The sequence below is a fragment of the Microcebus murinus genome, chromosome 18 (genome assembly GCF_040939455.1).
Source record: "Microcebus murinus isolate Inina chromosome 18, M.murinus_Inina_mat1.0, whole genome shotgun sequence".
Classification (NCBI taxonomy): Eukaryota; Metazoa; Chordata; class Mammalia; order Primates; family Cheirogaleidae; genus Microcebus; species Microcebus murinus.
This window is the reverse complement of record NC_134121.1, coordinates 22,622,946-22,644,929: the sequence shown is the minus strand read 5'-3', so window position 1 is coordinate 22,644,929 and position 21,984 is coordinate 22,622,946. Positions and strand designations below refer to the sequence as shown.

The 21,984-nt window shown below is 38.6% G+C and overlaps 1 protein-coding gene across 2 annotated transcripts in view; it reads left to right on the top strand.

Moving 5' to 3' along the window:
- NLK (nemo like kinase) overlaps positions 1-21,149 on the top strand; it is a 157,540-nt gene extending 136,391 nt beyond the window's left edge. Inside the window, exons 8-12 of one of the 2 annotated variants that reach the window (XR_012913046.1) lie at positions 3,182-3,268; positions 14,583-14,781; positions 15,689-15,782; positions 19,343-19,469; positions 20,394-21,149. Coding sequence is in view for 1 of the 2 variants with exons in the window: in XM_020280950.2 (XP_020136539.2) it covers positions 3,182-3,268; positions 14,583-14,781; positions 15,689-15,782; positions 19,343-19,397 (435 nt within the window). In the remaining variant the exon portion in view is untranslated. Of the gene's footprint in view, positions 1-3,181; positions 3,269-14,582; positions 14,782-15,688; positions 15,783-19,342 lie in introns of both variants that reach the window. The other variant, XM_020280950.2, reaches the window with a different exon arrangement.
- Positions 21,150-21,984: the final 835 nt, after the last annotated feature.

The following is a 21,984-nucleotide window of genomic DNA, read 5'->3' as shown; positions in this document are numbered from 1 at the left end:
CTAGCCTGGACAACAAAGCGAGACTCTGTCTCAAAAAAAAAAAAAAAAAAAAAAATTCTCAAAACAACACTATAAGGTACCATTATTATTCCTTTTTACAGATGGGGGATAGAAGATTACAGAGGTTAAATAACGTGTTTGAGGTCATAAACCAGATCTCAAAAATAGGTTTCTCTAACTCCAAAACCTGTGTTCTTAGCCAGTATTCGCTGCCTGGTACCTACACCTCATAGCAGATTTATTAAAATTTCATTTGTATATATGCAAGTCATATGTGAGTACATGTAAAATAAAATGGAAATTTTACAGGGAGTTAAAGTCATTCTCAACTATCACCCCCAGTCCCAGTCTCCTCTGAATTAATTTGAGAACATCTTTCCAGACATGTTTTTTCTTCATTTATTTACATATATTTGTACAAATAGAAATATGTATTATTGTTTATTGGGACTTTTTATTTAATTAAAAAACAAAAATGCAATTGACCCTTGAATAATGCAGTGGCAAGGGGTGCTAACCCCCTGCACAGCTGAAAATCCGCATATAGGCCGGGCGCGGTGGCTCACGCCTGTAATCCTAGCTCTTGGGAGGCCGAGGCGGGCGGATTGCTCAAGGTCAGGAGTTCACAACCAGCCTGAGCAAGAGTGAGACCCCGTCTCTACTATAAATAGAAAGAAATTAATTGGCCAACTGATATATATATAAAAAAAAAATTAGCCGGGCATGGTGGCGCATGCCTGTAGTCCCAGCTACTCGGGAGGCTGAGGCAGAAGGATCGCTCGAGCCCAGGAGTTTGAGGTTGCTGTGAGCTAGGCTGACGCCACGGCACTCACTCTAGCCTGGACAACAAAGCGAGAATCTGTCTCAAAAAAAAAAAAAAAAAAGAAAATCCGCATATAACTTTTTTTTTTGTAGAGACAGGGTCTCACTATGTTGCCTAGGCTAATATTGAACTCCTAGACTCAAGCAATCCTCCTGCCTCAGCCTCCTAAAGTGCTGGGATTACAGGTCTGAGCCACCACACTCAGCTTACATGTAATCTTTGATTCCCCAAAAACTTAATTACCAATAGCTTACTGTTGACCAAAAGCCATAACATAAAGAGTCAATTAACACATATTTTATATGTTATATATACTATATTCTTACAATAAAGTAAGTCCGGAGAAAGGAAAATGTTATTTAGAAAATCGTAAGGAACTGGATGCAATGGCTCACACCTGTGAGCATCCTAGCAGGCTAGAGGAGGCCAAGGCAGAAGGATCAAGTGAAGCCAGTAGTTTAAGACTAGCCTGAGCAACATAATGAGACCCTGTCTCTACATAAAATAGAAAAATTAACTGAGCATGGTAGTATGAGCCTGTTGTCCCTGCTACTCAGGAGGCTAGGGCAGGAGGATCGATTGAGCCCAGGAGTTTGAGGTTGCAGTGAGCCATAATGACACCATGGCACTCTACTCTAGCCTGAGTAACAGCAAGAGTCTGTCTGAAAATAAATAAATAAATAAAATCATAAGGAAACTATATATGCTGTTCACTAAGTAGAAGTGGATCATCAGAAAGGTCTTCATCCATACTGTCTTCACATTGGGTAGGCTGAGGAGGAGGAAGAGGAGGAATCAGTCTTGCTGTCTCAGGGTGGTAGAGGCAGAAGAGGTAGAGGAGGTAGAAGGGAAGGCAGAAGAGGTAGGCACACTGGGTATGACTTTTATTGAAAAAAATCCACTTCAATCCCATGCAGTTGAAACATGTGTTGTTCAAAGGTCAGCAGTATACATGTGCAGAAGGAGAACCTAATGTACTATCTTTTTTTTCTTTGAGACAGAGTCTCGCTTTGTTGCTCAGGCTAGAGTGAGTGCCGTGGCATCAGCCTAGCTCACAGCAAACTCAAACTCCTGGGCTCAGGCAATCCTCCTGCCTCAGCCTCCCGAGTAGCTGGTACTACAGGCATGCGCCACCATGCCCGGCTCATTTTTTCTATATATATTAGTTGGCCAATTAATTTCTTTCTATTTATAGTAGAAATGGGGTCTCACTCTTGCTCAGGCTGTTTTTGAACTTCTGACCTCGAGGAATCCGCCCGCCTCCGGCCTCCCAGAGTGCTAGGATTACAGGCATGAGCCACCACGCCCAGCCTAATATACTATCTTTTAAAGTCACAGATTACTACATCAAGTGTAAAGTCTAAAAATTATATGTAGTTGGATGAAAACTAATAGGAACGTGTCTGCTCAGGACACTTGCACAGTCTGGCCAACTCTGCTGCAGCAACTAGCCCTACAGTTAGCTTATGATGACTGTGGCATATCACTTAGGGCCTCTCACTCAAGTCCAGGAGCTCATCCTTGCTTTATTTCACTGACTATTAATCATAGTCATTAATAGAGCACTCTTTATACCCCTCCTGTCCTCATGACTCAGCAGTGGCCCCCACTCCCACATTGCTAAGTGACTTACAAACTTGCAGAACTTACAAACAAACAGAAAATGGAGCGGTTTATTTTAAATGGGGAAATTAACATGTGTGAATGTTGGGAGAATTGGCAAAAACATTTCCAAATGAAATGTTTAGGGCATATTTCTAAGCATTCTATTTTTTCTCATTCCTATTGATTCCATTGCACTTATAAGAAAAATAAACTTCTTATCTGTTGCTGGTATACTGGGCCCAATTGGCTTTAACCATAATGGCTGGTGAATTAGAGGGAAGAAAGTGAAATTAGAAATGCAGCATCCATAGTATTGCATCTTTCCTATGGAGCCAGTGCTAGAAACTAAATTATTAATGGCTACCTTTCTGAAGAAGTATTGGCATGAATGAACTGACTCCTTTTTTTCTGTGTTTCTAACACACATATAAACAGAAAAGGAGAAAGCATATCATATGGCTGTTCTAACTCAAACTGACAGCTTTATTTTTAGTGTATTTGTTAGGGTGTACTTCTGTAAACAAAGGGGAAATTTGGTGGAGGGAGACATTTAAAATTTTAAGTAGTCTTAACATGCACTCATTTGGTTTTCTCAAGCCTTCCCAAGACTGGTTAATGAGGGGAAAACTTGTTCCCCTTAAATTTAGACTTACGTGCAACATTTTCTTTTTAGCTGAGTACTTACCTTATCTTAAATTGGTTATATTCCATGACTACACAAAGACTTACTTAAATATTTTAATTTTTTCACAGCCATCTCTTCCTGTACTCTATACCCTGTCTAGCCAGGCTACACATGAAGCTGTTCATCTCCTTTGCAGGATGTTGGTCTTTGATCCAGTAAGTAGTATTTATTTTTATATCTCTTTAATGAATTAAAAATATATGTCCTAAGAGAAACATCCTGGTTTTGAATGGATTGGCAATGTAAATAATGACTTTTCAAAAGATAAACCCCCAGTTTCATGTGTATCATGCTCACTCATCACACAGAATTTTGATTATTTACACATAAGAGTCTAGGAGCTGAAGAGATAAACAAACCATATCATTCTTACTTATCTCAGTTTTTGTAAAAGGAGTTTGACCTCAAGTTAAATCAGGAGAAAAAAATTTTTAGGATTATTTGAAAAAATCTACCCATTATATTATGTATAAGGAAATGTCTAGTGTGGGTTGTTTTGAGACAGAAGCTTTTCCAAATACCCTTTCTGGACTCTTCTTGGATATCTACAAATCACACCAAAGTTTAGCTCTTCATTTATTCATTCATCCAAAGAATATTTATTATTTACATCTGTGCCAATAACTAATGTCAATGAAGACTCAAAAATGGAAGCATTTAGACAAGAAAACTTTACTTGCCAAGAATACAAAGAAGTCACCAAATACAAAACACAACAGGTATTTTAAAGGATAGAAAAACACAAAACTACCAAAGTTACCAAGTTTACATGGATTTGTATAATGAGAAAACAGCAACTTTCTCACAAGATTATCAGATCCATAAAGGTCATAATTATCTTTAGACATCAGCATAACAAAGATTAGGGATAAAAAAATTCTGTTCAGGAGTCCAAGTTTTTGAAAAATAGTCTAGATTTTATCATTTGGGAGACCAGAACCATCAGGGTAACTCAGGTTATTTTTGTGACATCTCAGGGTACAATGTAGATTTTTATTTGGTGTTTATGTTCTATTTTCTTCTTTTTTTTTTTTTTTTTTTTTTTTTTTACTGTGGGATGTGGAGTATTTAGTGATATTAGAAGCAAGACAACGTGGCAGTTGTTTCCATGGTCTCTCCTTGTGGACAGGTACCCCCCCCACCACCGTTAAGGACAGTTTCAGTCACATAACTTGCTTAATAAGCTAGTGATTTAGTATCATTAGTTTAATATTTTGTGCTATTTGGCAAAATGATCTACAAAGCTAACAGAAGATGTTGATTAATACATAAAGAAACTCCTTTTATATGGTTAACACAGAGCCATGTGAAATTCAAGCTTCAGAGGTAATTTCTATCTGTTCATAGAGGATTTTGTAAAGGCCCTAGGGTTAAAATTTACTTTTGTATTAGAAATATTTTCTTTTTTAGTTCTATTTAGATGAGGAACTCCTAATTCACTTCTAGGTTTGCTGTCAGGTATCCTCTTTTTCTGAGATCCCATGTTTATTAATACTCCTGATCTGCCAGGAAGTCAGTCTTTACAACCTTTAAGGCTGGAATTTCCTAGCCATAGGAAGCACATTTTCCTGGGAGGCCTTTTAGACATAAGTTCTACGCATGAAATGTAGTCCTTATTCCTTAACAGTGGGATTATCACACCTAATTAAATGAAACTTTTGGTGTGGTCAATTATAAATACAAAGATTTATCTGTAAGGAGAAGGACATATTCTTACTGAATCTACATAAATAACTACATGGTCATTAAATAAAGAAATCTGGCAGGGCGCGGTGGTTCACGCCTATAATCCTAGCACTCTGGGAGGCCTAGCAGGGTGGACTGTTTGAGCTCAGGAGTTCGAGACCAGCCTGAGCAACAGTGAGACTCTGTCTCTACTAAAAAAATAGAAAGAAATTAGCTAAATAACTAAAAGTGTGTGTGTGTGTGTATAAATATATATAGATATAAATATATATATAAAAAAATATATATATTTTTTATATATATATTTATTTAGCCGGGCATGGTGGCACATGCCTGTAATCCCAGCTACTCAGGAGGCTGAGGCAGGAGGATCGCTTGAGCCCAGGAGTTTGAGGTTGCTGTTAGCTAGGCTGATGCCACAGCACTCTAGCCCGGGCAGCAGAGTGAGACTCTATCTCACAAAAAAAAAAAAAAAAAAAGAAATTTAGTTAATGCACACTACCTAAATAATTAGCCATTTTTATCATTTTATAGAACAAGGCCAACCCATATATGTTGTTACATTTTATAGAATTACTATTTTTAAATTGGCCTGATGCTTTATAAGTTTATGATCTATATTAAGGATTCTTTTCTTTCTAGTTCTGAGGGTTCAGTCAGAACAATTTAAAGAGAGTTTCATTCTGATTTTAACCTGTTAAACTGAGAGTTGGCAATACATTAAGAATAAAGAAATGAGGTTTTTGTTTTTAATATCCTTGGGAAATAGACCATTAATCATAATTAAATCAGACTGTTTATTTAGTCCATTTAGTCTGAGGTAACTAGTTAATTCTCATTTTGTTGATCTTGGGCTAAACGGTCTACTGCCACAACATGTCCTCTCCTGGACTGAAACATTACTAGAAATTCTGATTCAGTTACTTGGTTCAATCTAAGAGGCAGCTGTCTATGGTGAGATACATACACACAGACACACAGACATACACAGGTAGAGCATTGCTACTCCAAAATTTTTTTTTTTTGAGACAGAGTCTCACTTTGTTGCCCAGGCTAGAGTGAGTGCCGTGGCATCAGCCTAGCTCACAGCAACCTCAACCTCCTGAGCTCAAGCAATCCTACTGCTTCAGCCTCCCGAGTGGCTGGGACTACAGGCATGTGCCACCATGCTTGGCTAATTTTTTGTATATATATTAGTTGGCCAATTAATTTCTTTCTATTTATAGTAGAGACGGGGTCTTGCTCTTGCTCAGGCTGGTTTCGAGCAATCTGACCTCGAGCAATCTGCCCGCTAGAGTGCTAGGATTACAGGCGTGAGTCTCTGCACCCAGCCCCCCATTTTTTTTTTTTAAGGAATTTATTTCTTATAGTTACAGAGGCTAGGAAGTCCAAGGTTGAGGGGTAGCATCCGGTGAGGGCCCTGTTGTTGGTGGTGACTCTTTGTGGAGTCACATGGCAAGGAGCCGAACATCCTTATGTGCTAGCTCAAGTCTCTTTTCCTTTTGTTTTTCTTTTTCTCTTTCTCTCATTTTTTTTTTTTTTTTTTTGAGACAGAGTCTTGCTTTGTTGTCCAGGCTAGAGTGAGTGCCATGGCGTCAGCCTAGCTCACAGCAACCTCAAATTCCTGGGCTCAAACAATCCTTCTGCCTTAGCCTCCCGAGTAGCTGGGACTACAGACATGCGCCACCATGCCCGGCTAATTTTTTCTCTATATATTAGTTGGCCAATTAATTTCTTTCTCGCTCTTGATCAGGCTGGTTTCGAACTCCTGACCTCAAGCAATCTGCCCGCCTCGGCCTCCCAGAGTGCTAGGATTACAGGCGTGAGCCACCGCGCCTGGCCTTTTTTTCTTTTTTAATTTATAGACTCCTAGCACTCCATCTCCCTAAATCAGGATCCTTTAGGGATAAAGCCTAGGAATCTGCATTTTATTTTATTTATTTATATTTCTTTTTAGAGACAGAATCTCTTACTGTTACCCCGGCTACAGTGTAGTGGCCTGCACATAGCTCACTGCAGCGTCAAACTCCTGGGCTCCAGCAGTCCTTCCACTTCAGCCTCCTAAGTAGCTGGAATTATAGGCGCATGCCACCACACCCAGCTAATATTTCTTATTTTTTGTAGAGTCAGTGTCTTGAACTATTGCCTAGGCTGATCTTGAACTCCTAGCCCCAAGCAATCCTCCTGCCTCAGCCTCCCAGAGTGCTGGGATTACAGGCATGAGCCATTGCAGCTGGCCTCCAAAACTTTTTGAGTTTGATGCCACAAATGGAAAATTCAGCATCTGACCTTATGTGATGACAAGTCGTAGTCAAAATGCAGACAAATAATACACAGTTTATTCAGTGCCCCCAAGGGAAAAAGACCCTCCAAGCCTTCTTCAGCTGTCATATCTCTTTTCCAAACACAACCAGATCACCTCACACAAGCATGCCCACAAAGGATAATAAAATAGTGTGTGTGCGGGCCAGACAAGCCAATGACAGGTTCTCAGTGATGCCCCACATGGGGTCAAGAGCTATGTGCCTTACTCACTGTGTGTGTGTGTGTGTGTGTGTGTGTGTGTGTGTGTGTGTGCGCGCTTATTTTCTGCTCTGTGGTATAAAGATTTTGTTAAAAATGTCCAAAAGGCCAGCAGATACCCCTACGAGTAACAGTGATAAAATAAAAAGAGGAAGTATTTATGTTTTTCTGTAGCATAGAAAGTCAAGCTGTTAGAGAAACTGGACAGTGATGTAAGTGTGAAAGGCCTTACATATAGTGTTGAAATGACTACAATATACGACCTGAAGAAACAGAAGGAGAATCTGGTGAAGTTTTTGTGCTGAGAGTGATGAACAAAAGTGAATAGAAATAGAAAAACACTGCATAAAACTAAAAATGAAGATCTTGGTCATGTAGTTAAGTAAGGATCCATCAGTATCTCAGTAAACACATGTCACTTAATGCCATGCTGGTCATAAAACAAGCAAAACTCTATCAAGATAAAATGAAAATTAAAGGGAACTATGAATATTCAACACACTGGTTATAGAAATTTAAGAAAAGACATAGCATGAAATTTTCCAATGGATTTGTGGTGATAAAACATCTGCTGATCACAAAGCAGTGGAAAAATTCATTGGTGAGTTTACCAGAGTCATTGCTGATGAAAATCTGACACCAGAACAAGTCTAAAATGCTGGTGAAACATCACTGTTTTGGTTTTATTGCCCTAGAAAGACACTGACTACATCTGATGAGACAGCGGCTACGGGAATTAAGGAAACCAAGGACAGAATAACTGTGCTGGCATATGCTAATGCAGCAGGCATGCATAAGTGTAAACTTGATGTGATAGGCACAAGCTTGCATTCTTACCATTTTCAAATAGTAAATTTCTTACCATTCCAGTATTATGCTAACAAAAAGGCATGGGTCACCAGGGACATCTTTTCTGATTGGTTTCACTAACATTTTTTATCACCAGCTCATGCTTATTGCAGGGAAGCTGGACTAGGTGATAACTGTAAGATTTTGTTATTCCTTGACTACTGTTCTGCTTATTCTCCAGCTGAAATTCTCATTGAAAATAATGTTTATGCCATGTACTTTCTCCCAAATGACTTTATTAATTGACTTTATTAATTCAGTCATGTGACCAAGGAATTCTTAAATCAGTGAAGACTAAATATAAAACGCTCTTGGACAGCATGCTAGCAACAACAAACAAACACATAGGTATAGAAAGTTTACCAAGGACTTTGGCATGAAGGATGCCATATATGCTGTTGCCAGTGCTCAGAACATAGTGACTAAGGATACACTTGGGTGTGCCTGGCACAACCTCTGGCCTGCAACTATGTTCAGTGATGATGATGAACATGGTGGTAACTTTGAAGGATTCCTTCAGTATGTCAAGTGAAAAAAAAAAAGATGTCTGACCTCTTTCCATATATAGAAAATATACCTTCAGAGTAATATATCAGTAAGCTGGAAGAAGTGGGTATCAAAAAAGTTTTTAATTGATAATGAGGCTCCAGTTGTTTATTCATGGACCAATGGTAAAATCGCTCAAATGGTTCTGAATCAAGGTGATCATGATGTTAGTGTTGATGAATACAGCATTCTCCTCCATTTGGCTGGGGGAAAAAAGATGACATTAACATTGCAGGAAAAGTGCCTATAGACAAGATGGTGAAAATGTGATAGGCCTTTTGAACGAAGGACTAGAGCAGCGTGCATTCATAACAGAATAAGAAATCATGTCAGTTTATAAAATCAAAGAGAGACTTCTAAGACAAAAACCGTTAATAAGGAAGATGACTCTAGAGGAAAGATTTTTAAAAGCCATCCAGCAGTATGCCTCCTCATCCCTAGATAACCCATTTCCTTGCTCCTCAACTGTTTCCGATGTTTCTTTTCACCAAAAATAATAAGACGCTAGACAGTGTACCATTTTTAATCAAAACACAGTATCATAGGTGAAGACTGAAAGCCTACCATTTTCATCGCTGCCGTTGTTTAACAGCTGATACAGGTATTCTGGTGTTGCTACTGTGCTGCTTAGTTACCCTGAACACATGTTTTTCACTGTGTTTATGGTATGTCATGTTTTTTTTACCATTAAGGACTTATGTGTGAATAAGTGTCAGAAAATGATTGCCTATCAGTAACATATAAATTCAGTTAAGACTGATGGTATTGCCAAACAACTACAGAGAGTCCAGATGGGTGGCTGAGATGGTGACACTTTTGCTTTCTGGTAGTTCAGTATACACAAACTTTGTTTCATGCACAAAATTATTGAAAATATTGTATAAAATTACGTTTCAGGCTATGTGTATAAGGTATATATGAAACGAATTTAGATGTGGGTTCCATCCCCAAGATAGCTCATCAAGTATATGCAGATATTCCTGGTACATATCCGTAGTCCCAGCTACTCCAGGAGGCTGAGGCAGGAGGATTTCTTGAGCCCAGCAGTTCAAGGTTGCAGTGGGAGAGCTGTGATCACACCACTGCACTCCAACAGGACCCTGTCTATAATGGGGAAAGAAAAAGTATATGCAAATATTCCAAAATCCTAAACACTTCTGGGCCCAAGCATAACTATGCGTTTATTCCCTGATGACAATAGTCAGAAGTACCTGATACAATTATTTACTGAGGTCCTTATAAGGTTTCTTACAGAAAACTCACTGTAAGACTCATTTCCTGATCTTTAGCTTATATGAGGAAGCTTTATGCAAATGTAGAAAAGAAAAAGGCAGAAACCACCAGAGTATGTTAAGATAATAGGGCTGTGGTTCTTTTATTATAAAAATTAACAACAATATTAGAATGGATGAGGTATAATAATTAATTTATAAAGATTTGATTAGCTATTACCTCAAAATAGTAAAGACATTAAGCAAATCTCCAGAGTTTAATTTATCCAAAGACAATAGGTAGTTACAAGCAATATTTTTAACAACAATAAGTAACAATGATGTTAAAGAATTGAGACATTATTTGCTTTTTCCCCTTGACAAACAAAATGCATCCCTTTTCTTGCATGCACATCTTCCTACCATAATACCCATTCTTATTTACATTCTTTAAAAAAACAAATATGTACTCTAACGTAACCCAAAGGTACATGCACATCTTTTTTTAACTGTTTTTTGTTTGTTTGGTTTGGTTTGGTTTTTTTTTTTTTTTGAGTCAGAGTCTCACTCTGTTGCCTGCGCTAGAGTGGCAAGGCATCAGCCTAGCTCACAGCAACGTCAAATTCCTGGGCTCAAGCGATCCTCCTACCTCAGCCTCCCAAGTAGCTGTGACTACAGGCATGTGCCACCATGCCCGGCTTTTTATATATATATATATTTTTTAGATGGCCAATTAATTTCTTTGTATTTTTAGTGGAGACAGAGTCTCTTCCTCAGGCTGGTTTTGAACTCCTGACCTTGGGCAATCTGCCCGCCTCGGCCTCCCAAAGTGCTAAGATTACAGGCATGAGCCACCATGCCTGGCCTTAACTGTTTGTTGATGGCTACTCTGTAATGTACTAATGAAGAGCCTAGGTGTATAAAATTATGTTGTCTGGGTACACAAACACTTTATTAACGCAATATTAGTAGGGTCTTAATGTTAACTAAGAATCAGGAAATTAAAATTTAAGTTAACATACTCAGTCCTTATGATTTGTAGCATTATAAAAACTAATTTCTTGGCGAGGGTGGTGGCTCATGCCTGTAATCCTAGCACTCTGGGAGGCCAAGATGGAAGGATTGCTCGAGGTCAGGAGTTCAAAACCAGCTTGAGCAAGAGTGAGACCCTATCTCTACTATAAATAGAATGAAATTAATTAGCCAACTAATATATATAGAAAAAATTAGCCGGGCATGGTGGCACATGCCTGTAGTCCCAGCTACTCGGGAGGCTGAGGCAGAAGGATTGCTTGAGCCCAGGAGTTTGAGGTTGTTGTGAACTAAGTTGATGCCATGGCACTCTAGCCTGGGCATCAGCCTAGCTCACAGCAACCTCAAATTCCTGGGCTCAAGCAATCCTTCTGCCTTAGCCTCCTGAGTAGTTGAAATTATAGGCATGCACATAACACATAATTTTGCAATTCTGTAATATTAGACAAAGCGATATTAGCTTATCTGAGCAGCAAAACCAGTAGAAAAAAATCAAAGAAATGATTAGACCATTTGTAAGAAAACAAACTCAAAACTGGTATAAACTAGAATATTTTGCTAGCATTATTTTTTCATGGTAGTAAGATCAAAAAGAAAACAGATATGTTTTAAAATGTACAACTGTTAACTCACACTAATTTGTCCAGAGTCATCTTGCATAGAAATATCACATAACCTCTTTATCTTATCAGTTATATACCTGATATTAAAACTTTTAAGTTTTGGGGTTTTTTTTGAGACAAGAGTCTCACTTTGTTACCCAGGCTAGAGTGTCATGGTGCCAGCCTAGCTCACAGCAACCTCAAACTCCTGGATTCAAGCAATCCTCCTACCTCAACCTCCTAAGTAGCTAGGACTACAGGCAGGTGCCACCACACCGGGCTAATTTTTTTTTTCTATTTTTAGTTGCCCATGTAATTTATTTTTAGTAAAGATGGAGTCTCGCTCTTGCTCAAGCTGGTCTCAAACTCCTGACTTCAAGCAATCCTCCCGCCTCAGCCTGCAGAGTGCTAGGATTACAGGCATGAGCCACCACGTCTGGCCCCTTATTTAATCCTTAAATCACAGCTTTAGCAAGAAACAATTTCTAAAGAACCAACATATTTAATGCATAAGAAAGAGTATTCATTTTCACTGTAGTTAGCTAAAGAAAAAAGAAAAAAAAAAAGAAAGAGTAATATTTTTTAAATCTTTAAATTTTTTTACATATGTTTAATGTATTGATATTGTTTCTAAAAGCTTATTGGAATAGGAATTTGCTCCATTTAATTTTATGAGATCTCATAATATATCAGTTCCCTTCTAAATTATACAAAGTACATCAATTTGTTTACTTAGAAATATTTTATATTTGTAAAATGCAAAATTTTGTTAGATTTCATTCAAAACTAGAGGAGCCAATTTTGATAAATCAACAAAATCTAGTATAGGAGCAGGTGTCCATACCTATTACAAATATTGATCATTTAAAGAAACAAGATATGTGCAATATGTAACTAAGATATATAATATGTAATTAAGCACCATTAGGTCCTTCAAAAGAACACCATTATTGACAATCTGAGTAATTTTGTGATCTCTTTCTCAATTTAGCAGTACAGTTTCTTCTTTTCAATGTTCATACCCTTTGTAAAATGATAGTCTCCTTTCTTTAGTCTTATTTAAGAAGTCCTAAAGAGACATTAATATGTTTAGAGCAGGGGTCCTCAAACTTTTTAACAGGGGGCCAGTTCACTGTCCCTCAGATCGTTGGAACTATGAACAAATTCCTATGCACACTGCACATATCTTATTTTGAAGTAAAAAAACAAACGGGCAAAAACACCCGCATGTGGCTCACGGGCCATAGTTTGAGGACGCCGCCTGGTTTAGAGAAATGGAAGTTGATTTCATTGCCAGGGATTTGATTTACTTTTTGTTCAAAGGTTTCTCTTAGGTAAAACACTTTAGAGAAGCCCATATTGATACACACAGAACATACAGAGCATGCTATCCATAGTCACGGAAACACCAAAATCTTTTCATCTCTGCAGTATTAAGTTTCAGGAAATTTCACAATTCACAGGCACAAAAGTATAACATAGGAAGCAGATTCCAGCTGCTGGTGGCAGCTGACTGAGACCCAATTTCTCTGCCACCTGACAAAATGAATTAACGATCAGATAATAAAATTAAAACCCAGACTCAATCACTGCTCCCACCATTGTCGAGAGTAGGCATGTTCATTCACAAACAGATGTGGCCAGATTTAGTGTAGAAAAGCCAGAGAGCTCAGTCCCATACATGAAACTGGTGACCAGAGGAGTCAAGGAAGGAGAACTAAGGGCTCAAAGGGGTCTAGGACTGGGCACAGTGCACTGTCAGCCTATTTGTTTCTTTGGGTTCAAACAGTGGAACTCTATCCCAGTGGAACCTCCAGGAATAGCTAACAAAGGGAAGGCTCAGAGTTTTTTAAGGAAAAAAAAGAAGAAAAAATTTACTTTGCTAAGAGTCCAAGGGAATCAGACTTCAGAAGAGCTAGATCACCAAATACAAAACATGACAGGTATTGAGAGGTTAAAAAACCAGAGTTACCGAGTTTACATTTGTCTGTTCATGGTGGATAAACAGCCTCTTTCTTCTCTGATTATCTTATCGTGAAAGTTCATGACATGCCTTTTTACATCAGAATAGCAAAAATCAGAGATAAAAGTGTTTTTAGGGAATCCAGGTTTATGGGAAACATTATTTGGGGGACCCAAACCAATAAGGATGATCTAGTTATTTATGGGGGGTTTTTTTTAGTACAAAATGGTTTTCTTTTTTTTAACTGTGTTATGTCAAGTACTTGATCATATTGGAAACAGGGCAAAGTGACAGTTTTTGTTGTACTCTGTACTCTGAGTCCATCCCTAAATCCTTTAAAATTCACTTTCTTTTAGAGTACTCATATGTTTACTGAGCTAAAAAAGGGGATAATTTTTTCCTTAGTTTTTTAATGGAGCAATGAGCTAAAAAGTTTATGATTTTCAAGTAAACCTGAAACTAGAATATTAAGTATTCTGATTTAAAGTGCCAAAAAACACAGGCTAGACTAGACTCCTGGTATTCAGACTGAGCTCTCAAAATGTGGCAGTCAGATCACTATCTGCTGCCTAATTCCAGCAGCTTTAGATATGCTTTTGCCCTACTCTGATATTTGAAGAGAATAAAATTTCAAGCAACTTCAGAAAATTGCCAGTGTGATCACATCTCTTCTAAATGTTGGCACATATTTAGAAAATATAGCCTGTTATTTAAAATGTAAACTTACCCTCTTGGAAGTATTACATATTTAATGTCATGATATTTGTCATTTTTGACCCTGCATACATCTCAAGGCAGAAACTTTTCAGAATTTTAGCAAAAAGGCATTTCTAAGTGCTATATAGTAGTAGCTGATAACAGTAGTTTTCCTAAGTCATATACTCCCTATAAATGCTATGTTACCCATCTTTAAATTCAGTGATCCTTCTTTGCACAGGATTTGCTCTAAATTAAGTGTAGGCTTTGTAAAGCAGTTATTGTGTCCTGTGAAAGATCCTGTGTGGACAGTCATGTTTATATGTAGTGTTGATGTACTGGTCTCTAAATTTGATTTCAGTCCAAAAGAATATCCGCTAAGGATGCCTTAGCCCACCCCTACCTAGATGAAGGGCGACTACGCTATCACACCTGTATGTGTAAATGTTGCTTTTCCACCTCTACTGGAAGAGTTTATACCAGTGACTTTGAGCCTGTCACCAATCCCAAATTTGATGACACTTTTGAGAAGAACCTCAGTTCTGTCCGACAGGTTAAAGGTGAGTATCTGTTTTGGCCTTTGGCCAAGCAAGATGACTAGTAACTTTTTCTGTTAGGTGGCCAGGAAGAGCTGAGGTCTGGGTGGTGACCAAAGCTTCTCCATAGGCTTATTTTACAACCTTGAATATAGTTATTTGTCCAGGATATAAAAATGCTGATTTAATATTACATCTAGGGGAAGGTCAAAGAAAGAAATGAATATTTTGTCCTTGTTTTCAAAGTTTATTCAGTGAATGTGACTCAAAACATATTTGATATGTATTTACTCAGTGTCATTTCATTGAGTGAAACACATTGGACTTCTTTATGTAACATACAAAATTTCAAAAAGGATAAAAATTTACTGAGGTAATCATTGCTTGGATGATGACAAGAGAAAGAAATTTCTGATAGTTTACTTGTAAAATTGCATTGCACAATCTTCTATTATGATAGGGTGGGAATAATGACATCCAAAATTCTGAATGATTTTAGTGACTTGCTCCTAGGACATTTTGGAATAGAAAAGGTAGTCCCCAAAGTAACTACCCAAAACTGCATACCTAAAGCTACCAACTAATGTTTTTAAAATGATCTTCAAAAAGGCAGTAATTACCAACAACCTAGAAGAGTTCACTCGTAATGCTAACCCTGTGGAGTCTCTCTCAAATTTGTAGAACATTTTATTCTTCCCACTGATGGGGTTTCTAGGTAATGTCACCATTGGGTTTTTTGCCTATGTTTAGCAACAACTGTCATTTTAGTTTCAGGAAAGTTCAGCTGAATTCTACTTGATAGATGATGTGTATTTGATTTAATTAAACCAGTAGGAAATGCTGTTCAAATGCTCGCTAGAATTAGCTGAGAATTCACTGCTCCCAGGCCTGCAAATTGGCATGGATTATATGATGTTTGTTTTCTCCACAGAAATTATTCACCAGTTCATTTTGGAACAGCAGAAAGGAAACAGAGTGCCTCTCTGCATCAACCCTCAGTCTGCTGCTTTTAAGAGCTTTATTAGGTAACTATATGTATGTAATTCTGACATTCTTTTTAGAATTAAAAGGATGCTGTTGTGATTTTGTTGGCATATTTCTGTTTTTATTTAGATTAGATAACATAGATAAAAGGTCAGACAGAAACAGTTTCTGTTAATGAACTTTGGCTTTAGAAAAAGCATATTAGAAATGTAAGTTTCAGTTTCCACACTATTGCCAGTTCACCTTGGTTGCTTTGCAGTTTTTCCCCCAGGTGACCATTGTGCCACCTGATCGTGTATATGAGGTCCCACTGCAGCAGCAGCATGGCAGCCACCTGCCCTGGAGTTAGTCATGGTCACCTCCATTCCCACTACTATTCCAACCCCCTTAATAATAACTAGAAGCAAGAAAATGTTGGGTTTTTTTATAGGTCGACTGCTGGTATGGCTATTAAGAGGAGAAGCCAACAGGCTTATGGTAGAGCTATCAACCTACTTTGGAACCTAGCAAGCTTCATTCTCCTGTGTCTCTTTGTCCTTTCCTTCTCTTAATCCCTTTTCCCCTAACTCTTTATATCAATCAGGGTCTTGTCAGGAAAAAGAAACCACTCTAGTAATAAGAATGGGGAAAATTGGCCAGGCGTGGTGGCTTATGCCTGTAATCCTAGCACTCTGGGAGGCTGAGGTGGGAGTATCGCTCAAGGTCAGGAGTTCAAAACCAGCCTGAGCAAGAGCGAGACCCCGTCTCTACTAAGAATAGAAAGAAATTAATTGGACAACTAAATATATATATAAAAAATTAGCCGGGCATGGTGGCGCATGCCTGTAGTCCCAGCTACTTGGGAGGCTGAGGCAGGAGGATCGCTTGAGCCAAGGAGTTTGAAGTTGCTGTGAGCTAGGCTGATGCCACAGCACTCTAGCCCAGGCAACAGAGTAAGACTCTGTCTCAAAAAAAAAAAAAAAAGAATGGGGAAAATGTAGTAACAGTAATCATTAACTAGGAAAAGATGGGTAACTACTAAAAGGCATAAAAGAGGATTCCGAAGGGTCTTGAAATAGCAAATGCAGAAAGCAACTACTCCCCGTAGACTGAGGGAGAGTATACAAGAAAGAAATTAAGAATTTACAAGAGGGCCCTCCACCTAAGAACCTCTTTGGAGATGGTATGGCAACCTCAGGAACACAAAGTATGAAGGTGGTAAAGGAATGGGCCAAAAGGTGTGGGCAGAACTGGTCCATCAAAGAGACCCACTGAGAAACTTGCCAGGGAGTTTCGGTCGACCAAAGCTGGGCCTTCTATATCACACACATGCATGCACACACACACTGGGCCTTATACATCTCACACATGCTGGGCCTTCTATATCACACACACACACACGCTGGGCCTTCATCACACACATACACACGCTGAGCCTTCTTCATCACACACATACACACACTGGGCCTTCTACATCACACACACACACACACACGCTGGGCCTTCTACATAACACACACACACACACACACGCTGGTCCTTCTACATCGCACGCACACACACATGCTGGGCCTTCATCACACACACACACATACACATGCTGGGCCTTCCAAATCACACACACACACACACCACCACCACCACCACCACCACCACCACACCCCCAGGAAGGGAAGCTTTCTGATGCTGCAGCCTTGCAGTGCCCTCCCAGCGCCCTCTGTTGACAAAGGCTAACATTAAGCCAGGTGCCAAAGGGGAGTCATGAACAGGCTGGCTCTAGTATAACAAATTAGTACAAAGAAGGGTGGATTTGGATCTGACAGGCCACATGGTCTCCTTTCACCTCTCCTTTCCCATCTTCCTGCTTCTCTTTCCCTTTCCCAGGTTATATTGAAGTAGTTTGGTCGAAGTAGTTTGTTGAACCACAGTCAAGAATTTTTGTTTAAAATTTGTAAATCAGGTGACACTCATTTCTTCCATGTATTTTTCCATAGAAAGAAGGAATTAAGTTGCATTTTTACTTCTCTTTGGTTTAAATTACTTTGTTTTAATAATTTCCCCTAAGATTCAGTGACCTAGTCGATGTTAGGTGTTTTAGCACCCTCCAGGTGCAAGTTATCTTGGGTCCTGGAGTGGTTACACCCTTCTTCCTCAAATTTACAATCCAATTAGCAACCCTGACATGGGAAATAACTAATAACAGATCTGTTGATAACAGATACTAAATGATTATCCATACTACCCCATTAATACTTGATAAAAATATGCATGTGAGGCTCATTCACACTAAGTCCTCTCAAAGTCACTGTAGTTTGAAAGGCTACTTTTTTTTTTTTTTTTTTTTTTGAGACAGAGTCTCACTTTGTTGCCCAGGCTAGAGTGAGTGCCGTGGCGTCAGCCTGGCTCACAGCAACCTCAATCTCCGGGGCTCAGCGATCCTACTGCCTCAGCCTCCCGAGGAGCTGGGACTACAGGCATGCACCACCATGCCCGGCTAATTTTTTGTATATATATTTTTAGTTGGTCAATTAATTTATTTCTATTTTTGGTAGAGACGGGGTCTCGCTCAGGCTGGTTTCGAACTCCTGACCTTGAGCAATCCGCCCGCCTCGGCCTCCCAAAGTGCTAGGATTACAGGCGTGAGCCACCACGCCCGGCTGAAAGGCTACTTTTAAATGAATAATTCTACATCCTTAAAGGCTATTTTCAGACGCAGTGGCTCACGCCTGTAATCCTAGCACTTTGGGAGGCCGAGGTGGGCGGATCGTTTCAGCTCAAGAGCTTGAGACCAGCCTGAGCAAGAGCGAGACCCCATCTCTACTAAAAATAGAAAGAAATTTGCTGGACAACTAAAAACATATAGAAAAAATTAGCTGGGCATGGCAGCACATGCCTGTAGTCCCAGCTACTCGGGAGGCTGAGGAAGAAGGATCGCTTGAGCCCAGGAGTTTGAGGTTGCTGTGAGCTAGGCTGACGCCACAGTACTGTAGCCTGGGCAACAGAGTAAGACTTTGTCTCAAAAAAAAAATAAAAGGCTGTTTTCCTGATTGATTATAGACGTTATTATTTATAATAGCTACCATTTACTTTACATTATGACATAGGCACCATAGAAAACACTTTACATACATTATCTCAATTTATTCATCACAGTATGCTACGAGGTAGACAGTATTATCTCTTTCCAAGTGAGGAAAGATTAAGGAACTTGCTCTATACCACACAGCTAGTAAATGACATGTTGTTTTCAAGCCCATGTATTAGCCACCATACCATATTGCCTCATGATAGATAACAGATCCTTAAATGAACATTTGGAACAAATTCAACTTTAGAGAAATTAAAGAAACAAATAAAAATCCAGAAATGGACTTTACAATTTTTTTTAAAGGAAGAGAGTAAATCAAGCAATAGTGGCTGGTCCAAATGCAGTGGTGTTTACAACTAATTGATCAGAACCAGTTACAGATTCCTTTGTTCCTTCTCCACTCCTATTGCTTCACTTGACTAGCCTTAAAATATATCTATAAAAGAAAAAAAAAAAAAAACAGGCAGTAGTGAATTGCCCCCTTGCCCACTGTGGCATTACAACTAATTTCACCATCTCTCCATTTTCTTCCAGTTCCACTGTTGCTCAGCCATCTGAGATGCCCCCATCTCCTCTGGTGTGGGAGTGATGGTGGAAGATAATGTACTACTGAAGATGTAATGTAGCTTTCCACTGGAGTCTGGGATTTGCAATTCTGGAGGTTAATCATGCTTGTACTGTAATTTTACTAATGAAGTTTTAAATTAACAACCACTACTTGTATGATATGAATAATATTTAGAAATGTTACTAGACTTTTAATCTTGTAAAGTGGTTGTGCTTTTAGAAGAAAAATATTTTATCCAGAGTTGCACATGTTTTATGAATTTAGTGCAGCTGTTATGGCTCACCTCAGAACAAAAGAGAATTGAACCAAATTTGGGAGTTTGGGGTTTTATGTTTTTGTTTTGTTTTGTTTCTCTTTTTTAAAATGAAGTGAGATTGTTCACACACACAAAACAAACACACACACACACAAAGAACAGTCATACATTTTGATATTTGAGCCATTCCTAAAGATTTGGGGGTTTTCTAAAACTAAAGAATCTAGAAACCTTGCCTGCGACCAATCATGGAGCCACGTGAGCTGATCGTGGCTGCACCTGGGGGGAGGGGGGAGGAGGGGCATGCCACCTAATGATCAAGCCCTATAATTAGCTTCTCATTAGAGCCGTGATGGTGATGTGTGCTGTCTAAAATCCAATGTTGTGGGTAGAGAGAATGAGTTTGTGACTAGGCGAGACTAAACTTTTGTTTTCCTCACCCAGTATAAATATATATATATATATATTTAATCTATTTTTATTAGAAGTTTTTCTGCTCTTTCTTACATAAAAGAACCCCAAGCATGCATCTTTCATGTGTGTAAATAATTCATTTCTGGGCTAATTTCAACAGAATCCCAACATTACTGTATAGAGAGAGAACTAGCTTGCACATTTTAGGTCTGTGAAATTTTGTGAGACTTTTCCTGCACTGGACAGTAAAAAAATAATGAATAAAAGACAAAAACAAATTTTTAAAAAATTTAAAGCCACAAAAAAAGGCACATAGGGAATTATGTCAAATGTGTTTGTGTCCTTAGGCAAAGCTGTGGGAGTCTTGAAATGTCACAGTAGTAAATAACTTATTACTTTTTGACAAATTCTTTTTGCTGTTGGAACACTGAATTCTTCTGTGCATATGTATATATGAATACAAATTGAAGGCCTCTACCTCCTGGAGTTATACAACTTGGCTTGTTTACCTCCACATGCTGATGATGACTATTTTTTTTTTTTAAGTTCAATGTGGAGACTTGAAACTTGAATGTCCCTTCCAACTTTTATATTAAAAATAAAAAGACAAGAAAATTGAAGATCGTTTTTCACCTGTACAAGGAATACTAATGGATCGTCTTAAAATTGGTCTAGGAAAAAACCTTGGTGTGTGTTATGGACAATTAACTGTTAAAGTTATTGTAAGTTATCTGTATTTAGCAGAGTATTTTCATCTTGAGTGATCTGAGCTGAATTTGAAGACTATTAATAAGTTATGTTTGGAAGTTTTAACTTCAATGAAGTAATTATTTGCTGTGAAAGAAACAAACATTGAATTACTAAACAAAGATGGTGCAATATCTTTGTTTTTTTTTATGAGGCTCCTGAGAATCAACCCAACTGAAGCATTTCAATTCACTTGAATGAGAAACGTGTTTAGTATCAAAAGAGCCCAAGAAGACACTGGTGTGAAAGGTACAATCTCAGAGGTTGGTCAATTACCGTGGCACACTTTCTGGTCACTTTGTACAATGTAGATTTGAAGTACAGTGGTGAAAACATTAAATGTGACATTTGAAAAAGATGTGTCATCTGTTTTATTTCACTTTTTTCCCTTTGTTTTCTCTCTTCAGTATGGCTTGTATCCTGACTTTGCAAAGTTTTGAGACTTTTCCTATTTATATTTCCAGTTTGATCTTTGAGGAAATTAGTTGTTTTTTAAATCTTCCAAGAAATTTTAGATTGACAAAAACATTTTGAAAACTTAGTTAATGGATATCAAAGACATGATTTAAATATATACAATATCAAGTTCTGGTAGCTTGCCCCTGTAGCCCCAGCTTCTCAGGAGGCTGAGGCAGAAGGATTGCTTGAGCCCAGGAGTTCAAGGCTGCAGTCGTGCCACTGCACTCCAGCCTGGGAGACAGAGCAAGACACTGCCTCAAATAAATAAATTAACTGGCTGGGCACAGCGGCTCATGCCTGTAATCCCAGCACTTTGAGAGGCCAAGGTGGAAAGATTGCTTGAGGCCAGGAGTTCAAGACCAGCCTGGGAAACCCAGTGAGACCCCACCTCTACTAAAAAAAAAAAAAAAATTTACAGGTGCTGGCACACACCTGTAATTCTAGCTACTTGGGAGGCTAAGGCAGGAGGATCGCTTGAGCCCAGGAATTCGAGGTTATAGTGAGCCACTGTACTCCAGCCTGGGTGACAGCGAGACCCTATCACTTAAGAAAAATTAAAAAATGTTAAAAAGGGACAGTTTCCCCTGTAAAAAGAAATTATTAATAAATAAATAAGTTAAAATATGGAAGTCTTTCCAGACCTTAGAGTCTCTAATCCAGTTGTTTTCAAACTTTTTTTCTTTTGAAGCAAAGGACCAGATCTTCATGTGAAATCTTACTCCAATATATTCA